Source organism: Macaca mulatta, chromosome 3 (genome assembly GCF_049350105.2).
Source record: "Macaca mulatta isolate MMU2019108-1 chromosome 3, T2T-MMU8v2.0, whole genome shotgun sequence".
NCBI classification, from domain to species: Eukaryota; Metazoa; Chordata; class Mammalia; order Primates; family Cercopithecidae; genus Macaca; species Macaca mulatta.
The window spans coordinates 40469847-40482125 of NC_133408.1; the positions used below are offsets into that span (position 1 = coordinate 40469847).

The following is a 12279-nucleotide window of genomic DNA, read 5'->3' on the forward strand; positions in this document are numbered from 1 at the left end:
TAGAACTTAAACAATGACCAGACATGGCCCTGCAACACAGCATATCCTTCTACATTTAGCATGCAATCATGAATCACAGGTATAAGGCCCCTTGAACAGACATGGTTTTGGTGACTACATGTAGGACTTATTCCTTTTACCCAAGAAGAGGATCAGGCATCCTAAGTAGCTCAGAAATTTTTCTGGAGCTCTTGAATGTGTATAGGCAAGAAAGATTAAGCAACCTGTTGCCTTACATGAGACATACTATCTTCTTATGTTTTCTTTTGAATTCAGGATTTCAAGGTTGGGGAAGGAGTGGGAAAGTAGCCATGGACATGTGAGAATGTGGATGATCCTTTTACATTGTCAGGAACGGTCAAACTCTATGCTTTATGTTGTTTGCTAAAAGACACTTTCCAAAGCTTTCAACAGAAAATATAATGGCACACATGCCTATTCTTGGTGAACCCAGACTTTTTATCTAGTCTGTGATAGTCAATATCGAAGGACTGCTTAGGGTAATGAATCCTTCAAGTTGTAAAGATGAAGGACAGTTTTTGGACAATTCCCATTTTGCTGTAGGAAAACTAATCTGGAAGAAGTAAAAGGGAGAGATTGAAGTGGAAGAGAACGGAGGTGGAAAATGAGTTCAGTTGACCAAACATTTGTTTAGCACCCACTGTATGTCGGGCCCTTACAAGGAAGCAAGCAAAGAACAAAAGCATGTGATGGCCTTGCTCCTAAGAAGCCAGAGGCCAGTAACCTGGATTGCTATAGACCAGAAAAACGTCCACAAGCCCCTACAATACAGCACTGGCATAGGATGAAGAAGAAGTTTCTTTCTATGAGATAAATAGCATACAACCAAATAAGAAAGTCAAAAGTTACACAAAGTTCACAAACCTAAGGCACCAACCTTTAAGAGATCTGATTGTCGGTGGTGACTTTGGAAGGAAAGTTATTATTAGGATTATTTTAATACTAAGAGTTTTGAGCTGTCTATCCAATATTTTCATGTGCACCTCTGCCTTGGTAATACTGTGTGTGTGTGCGTGTCTGTGTGTGTGTATGTGCGTGTGCCTTTTCATGTGTTTGAAATATATTATCTATCCCACACTCCACATAGGTTTGGGGGTTAATTACATACAGGCTGATCTGAATCTATACTCTTAGGAATGGGGTTAAGCTACTCTACCACATTGTGAAGAGTTGATATGTAAGGGACTCTGAACATCTTGTATATTATCTTTAAAATGTTTCCTTTTTTGTGAAAGGAAGAATAAGTATTTGTAAACAAATGCAAAAATATCTTTAAACAAAAGAACAGTTAGTTAACCTTGTTGTGATTAGCAGAGAGGATAGCTGCAGACACTAAAATCACTCAGCAACAAGATTTGACAAAACCTTAAAGATGGCTCTATTTTTCCTGTTTTATACAGGAAAATATTAAGGCCCTGGGAATTGAAGTACTTTTCCCAACAGTGGAGTAAATGTCAGAGTCGAGGCTGTGTTTTACATCTCGGTTTCCCCACACATCCCCCCCTATGGTTCTGTTGTGCTGTTCCTTTGTGTGACTCCTCAAAGCCTGGTTAAGGGTGATACCGTATCAAATTGTATTAACTCAGTAGCACGAAACACCAGGGAATTGATTTATAAGAGTAATAACCTTGTGGCATTACTGAAGACCCATCTGATTAGTAGTTATCGAGTATTCACCCTGGCTAAACATATGGGTTTGATTTTTAATTTTGAAAATGAAAAATATTTTAAAATCTATGTCTTACATCCATATCCCCAGGAAATTTTAATCAAGTTTTAAAACTTCCAAATTTAGATAAACTCATGTTTTTTGTTGTTTTAATTTTCACTCAATGAAAATAGAAAAAAACTAATTGGATAGAACAGCACAGCAGAAGCATTACTTATAGCCAAAAATGGGATGCAACAAGACTGAAGAAGAAAATGCAGGACAGTGCTTAAAAAAGCAGTCTAAGGAAAAGTGGGTTCTCCTCAGGATGTCCTTAGGTAGACATTGCAGCAGAACTGCAAAGTTTTCTTTAGAAGGCTGGGGAAGAGAGGAGGAAACAGAGAAGGGGCAAGAGTGGAAAATAGAATGAGGCTCAGAATACCAAGCGTTAGTGCTGTCCCTATCACCTTCCTCACTTGATCACTGGGTGATCTTGGGCAAGTTTCTTCCTTTCCCTCAGCTCATTTCCTCATCTGGAAGGTAAGTTACTAGACAAGATAGCCTTTGGTGTTCATTGTAACTCTAACTAATCTTCCCCAAGCAAATAGCTGGGAAAGACCCTGTGCCCACAATATGCAAGACACAAGGATTACAAGCAAAGAACCAATCAAAACAAAAGATGTTTTAAAACCCCTAATGTCACTTGAATTCTTACAAATAAGCAATGGTACATCATACTTTTACAAAGCCCTTCTGTGATTTCATTTTTAAAATCATTTCAAGTTTTATTTTACTTCATATTAAGATAATGGGAGATAAAGTGTTAAATGGGTTCATGCAGGAATATATGTAAGAGACACAAAAATCCAAAATAGGTAATTGTTATGTTAGTAGTTCCCTTTACTGAAGGGGGGCAGACAAAAGAAAGTTAGGAAAAGCTTCATAAAGTGGATTATATAGAATGTGCTTTGAAAGAGTTTGGTATTTTATTGAGTGGGAAAGAGCAATACGGGGAGTTATTGTTCAAGGGTTGAAGCTATGCAAAATGAGTCAATTACAGAGATAGGCTCTAAAACATAGTACCTATAGTTATTACTGAGGTATTTTGTATTTAACAATTTGTTAAGAGGGTCGATCTTAGGGGTTCTGACAACAACAACAACAACAATAAAGGGACGTAGGAAACATTTGGAGGTGATGGGTATATTATTACCTGGATATTGGTTGTGGTAACAAGAGTAATATATATGTGCAAATTTGTCAAACTATATCCATTAATTACGTACAGTTTTTGTATAACAATTTTACTTCAGTTCCTACTATATTGCCTGGCAAACAATACTTTATACTTAAAGTAAGAGCAATGATTATTGCATGTGCATGTTGAAAATAATAAAGAAAGCAGGTGACAATAAGACATCCTGAGTCTTTTGGAAATAAATAGCATTCACCTGCTTTCTCATCCATTGAGATATCACCACATTTATATACTTGTGTGTCCCTGGAAGTTTCTTGTGGGAGATTTAGTTATTCTTTTTTCGTTAGTCTCTACTAACCAAGAACAAATCACAGACTCAGACAGCATCACAAAAAGGCCCAGACCCACGATGTCCAGAGACTCCAGGCTCAACCCACATTGATGCTGGCCCTTCAGCCATGAGACACCATTTACTTCTTCTTATTCTCCTTCTTTTTTCAATTCTTTTATCCCCAGGTAAGTTGGTAGCTGATTACTATAAGGTTCTGCAGATTAGAAGGCTATATCCCTGGCTAGACAAGATCCTAGAATCAGTCCTGTGGGTTCAAGAACCTAATATTTACAGCTTCACTAGGATTATAATAGGGAAAAATAGAAAAGAGACTCATTTAGCAGTAGCTCCTGTTGATAATTCAATCCATGTTTTTTGATCTAGTGAGTGGATATAATAATAGATGCTGCTGAAATTCAATCCTGTCAGATCAAACTGCCTACATATCAATTTCCATGCCCCACTAAGGCATCTCAAGATACAAAGTAAGGATACAACAGAACGTGACCTCAATGAGATGCCTTTGTGGGACCTGGAAATTTATATGCAGGCAGTTAGATCTGACAGGATTTAATTTCAGCAGCATTTATTATTATATTTGCTCACTAGGTCAAAAGAGATGGATGGAATTCTATCAATAGGAGCTACTGCTAAATAAGTGTTGACAAATCTGAAAGTTTTATTCAAAGAGACAAACAGAAAACTTATAATCCTAGAATAAGTGAAAATTATATGAGAGACTTTTCAAAATAAATTCTATTTTACGTGGCTATGAATAAAAAATGATTTGCAAAGTGAAACTTAGGACTAGAAAGGAGAGTTAAAGGAACTTCAGACAAGTGAATTAATAATAAGTAAAGACACCAAGAAGTGCCGCTCGTGGTATATTACAGGTAACCACACAGAAATGGGTAACATCACTTTCAATACTAAACCGGCTAAAATTTAATGGTCTAAGCATGCATTTTGAGGGCTTTTGGAAAAAAAAAGCATAATAAACCTAAACAAGATAAAGGGAAAGTTATAAATACAAAATATAAATTAATGAAACGAATGAGAAAAAACTAGTAATTTAAAAAATGTTTTTCATAAAGTCTAATATACTTTATAATAACCTGGCAACACTGGACAAATGAGAACATGCTTAAAATAACTATTGCAGGAATGAAAAGTTAATGTCAAAACAGATGTTTCAGAGATTCACATCATTTTTAAAAAAATGTATTTGTGTATTATATTCCCTCTTTGCTGTGTACCTTGGGGATTTTCCTGTTGCAGTTCACTATATCATGTGTCATCAGTTGTGACTGTGTCATCAATTTTTATGCTAGTAAATTATTACCATCAGCATACAAATATACTGTTAAGTATGTCCTTACTTTTCTTCTGATGCCAGCTGTCATCCTATTTTTTTGCTCTAGTTTTCAGTAAAAATCTTAAAAGAGTTGTCCATACTCTCTGTCTTCAATTCCTCTCCTCTCATTGTCTCTTAAATATATCCCAGTCGGGCTCTCTCCCCTTTTTTCAATCATGTTATTGACACCACTTTTGTCAAAGTGACCAATAATCTCCATATTGCTAGGTCCAATGATCATTTTTCACTACAACTTTAATTGGCCTATTAGCAGCATTTGACACAAATAATCACTTCCTTCTTCATAGTATACTTTCTTCACTTGGTTTCCAGGACAGCACATTCACTTGATTCTCAGCCTATCTCACTGGAGCTACCACTTCGGCTTCCTTTGTTTCTTCCTCATCTTTTCCCATCATACTTCCTATTGGAGAGCTCGGAGCTCAGTGCCTGATTCTTTTCTCTTCTCCCTCACCACACACTCTGGAGGGGCTCAGCAAGTCTCATCCTTTTCAATTCTCCTTTTGGACCTCCTTTTGAACTGCAGGCTTATAATAAATTATCCAACTGCATAACTGGTATATCTACTTGGACACTGAATTTCAAAAGTCATAGATATCCAAAATTGAACTCATGATTTTCCCTCATAAACCACTACATACAGATTTTCTCTTCTTGCAGAATGCCATGGTCAGCACTGGAGCCTCTCTTAGCTCTCCTGTACACTTTCATCCTCAGCAAGCCTCTATCTCTGAACCTCAAGAATCTCTCAGGGCTCCCATCCCTTGCCCAGCCTTGGGCAGTAGCTGCCTCACACTCAAAGAAAGACCAGAGAATCTGCTTCTCTCATCTACCTGCCCTGCCCTGCCTTCAGACCTCATCAGGCCCCTCTGCTTATGCACCTGTGAGAAAAGAGAGTGAAGGGGGATTGTCTCAGCTCCTTCACACACTCCCCAGTAACAGAGGATTTTACCTGATTCTCACAGTAAGACCTTTACCTTGCTCTCACCTCAAATTGCAGCAGTTCCTACATGGCTGTCCCTCAAAAGTGCATCTGGTAGTTCTGCTCTCCATCCGATCTTACCCAGGAGCACACAAGATAGGTCATGAAAAAACCATTAGTGGGGCCGGGCGCTGTGGCTCACGCTTGTAATCCCAGCACTTTGGGAGGCCGAGGTGGGCAGATCACGAGGTCAGTGGCTAACACGGTCAAACCCCGTCTCTACTAAATACAAAAAATTAGCCGGGCATGGTGGCATGCGCCTGTAGTCCCAGCTACTTGGGAGGCTGAGTCAGGAGAATCGCTTGAACCCTGGAGGCGGAGAATGCAGTGAGACAAGACCGCGCCATTGCACTCCAGCCTGGGCGACAGAGTGAGACTCCAAAGAAAGAAAGAGAGAGAGAGAGAGAGAGAGAGAGAAAGGAAGAGAGGGAGGGAGGGAGGGAAGGAGGGAGGAAGGAAGGAAGGAAGGAAGGAGAAGGAGAGAGAAAGAAAGAAAGAAAGAAAGAAAGAAAGAAAGAAAGAAAGAAAGAAAGAAAGAAAGAAAGAAGGAAGGAAGGAAGGAAGGAAGGAAGGAAGGAAGGAAGGAAGGAAGGAAGGAAGGAAGGAAGGAAGGAAAGAAAGAAAGAAAGAAAGAAAGAAAGAAAGAAAGAAAGAAAGAAAGAAGGAAAGAAGGAAAGAAAGAAAGAAAGAAAGAAAGAAAGAAAGAAAGAAGGAAGGAAAGAAAGAAAGAAAGAGAAAGAAAGAAAGAAAGAAAGAAAGAAAGAAAGAAAGAAAGAAAGAAAGAAAGAAAGAAAGAAAGAAAGAAAGTATTAGTGAGGGAGAGTGAGTGAGAGTGCGTGTGTTGGGGCCCCTACTGATGATGCTAAACTATCACAAGCCCACACTCAGCCTTTCAACATTTGCTGGAGATTCACTTGTTTCCTTGTTATCTCCATCAAGGGCAGCTTCCTCCTGCTTCTGCTGCTGCAACTCAGCTAGGCACAAAGCATCTGTGGATCCGTTCTTTTTTCAGCAGGGCTTCATCACTCTGAATTTAAGTTAATTAGCTTTGTTTGAGACCTCAGTTCTATGTTTCAAAATGAAATCTATGATCTATAGATTATCCAGCTTATTCTCTTTGTCAGGGCAAGAGCATTTTTCTACAACTTTCTAAATTCTAAACAAAAGTAAAAGTTCACTTCTTTTCAGAATCCCCACGTGTCAGAAAGTGTTACTATTATCATCAGTTTAGTGATATTTATGGAATTCCAAGTTGACTCTAGTATCAGCTTTTGGGTTAAATTCTTTCTTTCTGATATGTAGCCTTTGAAATTTTATTTGCTGCAGATCTCTTGGTAGTGAACAATTTTAATTTTTATCTGTCAATTTCATATTGTTATTTTTGATCTTGAAAGACAGCATTACTGAGTACCCAATTCTGTATTAACAGTTATTTTCTCTCGACATTTGTTGATACTAGTTTACTCATTTTTAGTGAATGAGTGAACAAGTGAATCTCCAGCAAATGTTGAAAGGCTGAGTGTGGGCTTGTGATAGTTTAGCATCATCAGTAGGGGCCCAAACACACTCACTCTCACTCACTCTCCCTCACTAATGCTTTTTTCTTTCTTTCTTTCTTTCTTTCTTTCTTTCTTTCTTTCTTTCTTTCTTTCTTGCTTGCTTGCTTTCTTTCTTTCTTTCTTTTTTTCTTTCTTTCTTTCTCTTTCTTTCTTTCTTTAATAATCAGATAAATATTATTTCATTATAAATTATCCTTTTTTCAATGTTTGTATGGTCTGGTGTTTGGTTTTAATGTTTTATAATTTAACTAAAGTGAGTTGATTTTTATATCATCTGTTAGAAATATATTATTTGAATCAATGGATTTATACCTTTTCTTAATTTCTTTCTGAGAATCTCTTGAAATGGTGAATCCTTTTACACTTCTCTCCCCCCATATTTGAATTAAATAAATGTTAGACCTTGTGTTTCCATGTTACATTCTGGGTATATCATTTAAACAGTTTTTTCTTCACTGGTTATCCTCTTACCTGTGTCTAATATATCATTAATAACCTGCATTATTTTTAAATTATTTTTTATTTCAGACCTGCCTTTTTTTTTTTTTTTTTTTTTGGAGATGGAGTCTCACTCTGTTGCCCAGGCTGGAGTGCAGTGGTGCGATCTTGGCTCACTGCAACCTCCACCTCCTGGGTTCAAGCGATTCTTCTATCTCAGCCTCCTGAGTAGCTGGGACTACAGGCACCCGCCACCATGCTCGGCTAATTTATATATATATATTTTTTAGTAGAGACAAGGTTTCACCATCTTGGGCATGCTGGTCTTGAACTCCTGACCTCGTGATCCACCCATCTTGGCCTCCCAAAGTGCTGGGATTACAGGCATGAGCCACCATGCCCAGCCAGACCTGCCCATTTTTTCTATCATCTATATTGTTTTACTATTGTTTTTAAATCTTTGTAATAGTAGATTGTTTCTTTAAACAATTGATACACACCTGCTTAATTATTTCTCCACATTGATGATTTCAATATATTTAGTTTTAAAGGGTCTAGATATGCTATTCATTTCATTAACTTGTATTCATGGTTTCTTGCTTACCTGATCATTTTTAATACTGAACTCATTGTTCATCCTTAACCTGACATCATTTTATGGTCTGAAATGAGAATGCTATTATCCAGACTTCCTCTGTGAAGCTGACACAATGCTTTAACTCAATATAGAAGTTTCAGCATTAACAAACTGGAATTTCTGATGGCCCAAGAGTCAGTAGTACCATCATTAGCATTACTGATCATAGCAGATCTTCCCAGAAGATCTGGGAAACCCTCACCCCCCTCCATCAGCTATCCAGTACAAAGTGCCCACTGCTCAAGCTCCAGTTCACAGACTATTTTTGTGTTTGCAAGAGGAGATATTTTAGGAACTTGCCTAACCCTTTTCAGGGATAGAAGTGTTTCAAAGAGATCCTCTACTATATATTTGTTCTATAGCAGCAGTCACTTGAGAGCAGCTAACTTGCAGTCATGGCCAAAAGCCTAAATCTTTCTTTCATTCTAGTCACACCTATTTTGTACCTTTTGGGGATATCTCAGATTCAGATGCATTCATAGTATTCTATGATTTGGGACACTACTACAGATTCTTCAAAATGTTACAACATTCCAATGGTATTTTGGGAGGTATAGAAGGAGAGGAAAAACAATGGGCTCAAGTCTCCTCTGACTTCTCTTCTTACAATATGTTTCATTGTTCAAAACTTTTAGAACAATATTAATACAGCATTGACAGTGGACATTCTTCTTTTCATTCTGACTTTAATAGGATTGAAGGAAATGTTTTGCTATGAAATTGCTATATGGGTTGTATTCAGACAAATTTTGACTTTGTAAAGGCAATATTCTCCTCATTATTTTTAAATGCTTACCAGGATTCACAGTATTATTTTCAGTTCTCCCTGTTTAAAGGCATATTTAAATAACTTGATGACTTGGATATATTATATATGTTACTCTGCTACAGAAACAGAAAAGCCACCACCAAATTATATTCTAAGATACTTGGTACACCAATTGCACCATCTTTTTTTATCTAAGACATTCAATTCTTCCACAGGTGGGAGCACATGAATTAGCATCATTTACTACTTGTAGCTTTCACTACAGACTTTCAGACTTATGGTGCCTAAAAGAAATAGAATACTTCTAGCTGGGTTTAAAAGCTACAAATAAACAGAGGAAATATACACTATTTTGAAAGTACCACTTGAGTGTTATGCATGTATTTCAATATTATGTTGCTAATTTTAATTGTTCGAAGTTAAAGAGCTTAAACCTCCCCCTCATGCATTCCTGAATCACCCATTACTCCCACACATACATTGTTTGATACAGCATAAACCTAAGTAAATAAAGATGTGGCAAAATGAAAAAAATAAAATAACGTTATACCATTCTCATCTGTGAATGGCATCAGTAGACAGATGTGAATAAAAGTAATGTGATTATAATTTTAAAAATCATCTTTAATAGGATCCATTTACTATTAAATGAACATTTGGTTACTTAATGAATAATAAATCTTTGACACAATGAAAACTCTTAATGCAGAGTGAGACCAAAATGAAGGTAATAACTGATTTTTTCCTAACCCTTGCTTTAGTTGGTCTTTCCACTAGACTGTCACTTTATTTTAAGGATATTATAATAGCACAAAGCCATCAGCTTTACCATTAGAGAGATCTTCATTAAATTATCTTTGTTGTAATAAAGGTCATCTGGAGGAAATACTGGTCTGGACACAATAATAAATGTTAAGCTTTCTAATATTTTCCACTTTTAGACACAAATTGAAAGGATCATTTATAATGTCAAAAATATACTTTTTTTCTAACTAATCTATCCTATGACTAAGACACTATTAGCAATTAAAGTAGACAGAGCAAATCTAAATGTGGAGAGAAAAAGTAATTTCCACTTACGTTTGGACAGATGAAAGCACGGATAAATTGAATGCCTGAAATATTAGCTTGGGGGAATGAAATCACTTGGGGGAGCAAGAGCAGGATACACCAGCCTTTAACTCTATACTTCCCCCAAGAAAAAATATATAGATAGCTATGTGCAAACCAAAATAGCACTGGGAGGGTTCAAGGGACCACTTAAGAAACTATGGCAACACAGTGAAGCCAAAAAAAAAAAAAAGAAGAAAAAAGAAAAGAAAAAGAGAGAGAGACAGTGAAAGAAAAAAAAAAAAAAACTGAATAGCCATATAGAAAAAACAACTGCTGAAATCAGCATACCTGAGACTGCAGAAACATCTTTTTTGGCTAGGAACGAAAAAAAGCAGAAAGGGACTATCAGTATCAGCCACAAGGTGGAACCACCATGGCCCTCAGTAACCCACTCTGGCAGAAGACACTGGCATTTTTGCCCTGCGGTAAGCAACAGCCATTTCTGAGAGAAAACTTAGAGGAAAAGATGAAGATGTACCATCCCCTCCCACATCCCTTTTCCCCCACCAAAAAGACCGTGACTGTTGTGCCAAACCAGGATCGGAACTACTACCTTTCTTAATCTGCATGTGTCTCTGACATGTGAGCAGCAACCATTTCAAAAGCTCCCACGTAAAAATGCTCATACTAAATTTATTCTCTTACTTAAGAGTGTTTATGGATTTACATTCCATTTGTGGACTATGTAGATCTCACTGGATCTTCTTTCCTGCAGTGAGAGGTGGTTTGGGTGCTGCTGAAGGTCATTGTCTCAATTTGTCTGGTGTTTGCAGAAGAGATGTCTGCAAAGTAGTAGAAGATCAAATTGGTGCCTGCCGAAGAAGGATGAAGTGCTGTAGAGCATGGTGGATTTTAATGCCAATTCCAACACCACTTATCATGTCAGATTATCAAGAACCCCTTAAACCTAAGTTGAAATGAAACTGACGTAAAATAAAAATACATCAAAAGTGAAGTTCTTTGCATCTAAGAATATTGAAATATACATATTAAGTACTTCCATCTTGATAACCATCTTGTATTTTCACTTATCAACATGAATGAATAAATACTAATTTCAAATATACCCAATATGTTTTCTTTGTGAGTCATTAACAGATCTTAACAAAACCTTTAAAAATGAGAAAACTGTTATTTTTGTTTTCCAAGATGGTGGATTGAAGGCATTGTTAGCCTGCCTCATGCACTTGGAAAGACAAAGTGGTGTGTAGAGATTCACACTGAACTTTCTTTCAAGAAGCAACAGAGGAACTTAACAGGAAAACTGAAATAAGCCACAGACCATTTGAAAGAAGCAGCAGGATGCAGGTTACACTATAAGCTAGGCAGAAAATTTTGGGTTTCGAGGGTGTGAGAGGGGGATAAACTGACTGTAAGATATACACTTCCATTGGGAAACCTATCAATCTAGGCCATAGGGGAAGGCCTTAATCCTACTCAGGGCTGGAGTTGATTTAGTGAAGAGTGACGAGTATATGAGGAGTGGTATTGGGATGTGCTTTGAGTCTCCAGCACGTTCCCAGTTTCTGGCAGGATGGAGGGAAGCCATTTCTGATTCTACCTCAGGGAGGACCTCCCAGAAGTCTGCCAGCTAACTCAAATGGTGGTCACAGGTTGAGAGAACCTTCCAACTGAAATGTTTGATATAATCTTGTGAGGGGACAAACTCCCCAGGCCAGAACTGAGAGGTGAGTGGGACGTGTGATGCAGCAACAAGCACAGGAGCTGGATGCCCCTGCTCAGCAGGTGGATCAGGAGGGGTGTGGCCTGAAAGCTGCAGTTGCTGTCTCAATACGAGAGGCTTATGGTATGGGTCAGCTTTGAGCTCTGAGTTCAGACTTCTTGAAACTTAGCTAGCTACTCCCAGTGGAACACTGTGGGTGTGAGACCTGCCTTGCCAAGGGTGTGGGAGCTGGATGGGGCTTACTGCCAAGCTGCTACTCCCCATTCTTCATATGGACTCTCCTTGTACAGAGGCAGAGGCAGCTTCACTTCTCTCTGGAAAATTACCCCAGTGGCCCAAGAACTGCCTTCCAATTCCCACTGGAGCCACTGCTTGTCCCACATGTAGAGAGCCAGAGCATCACTTTACCTGACCTAGTTCCCACCTGGTTTTGCTCAACCACCTACCCTGGTAGATTAACACAAATAACAGAAGAAACTTTTAGAAGCCCTTTGGCTCTACCCATTCCCTGAGACACCAGAGTA

General features: G+C 38.0%; 1 protein-coding gene across 1 annotated transcript; it reads left to right on the top strand.

Moving 5' to 3' along the window:
- The first annotated feature begins 3325 nt into the window (after positions 1–3325).
- LOC144340143 (beta-defensin 109-like) lies at positions 3326–10992 on the top strand. Its single transcript, XM_077997970.1, has 2 exons — positions 3326–3383; positions 10787–10992. The coding sequence occupies exons 1-2, from the start codon at positions 3326–3328 to the stop codon at positions 10990–10992; spliced, it is 264 nt and encodes an 87-aa protein (XP_077854096.1).
- The last annotated feature ends 1287 nt before the right edge of the window (positions 10993–12279 follow it).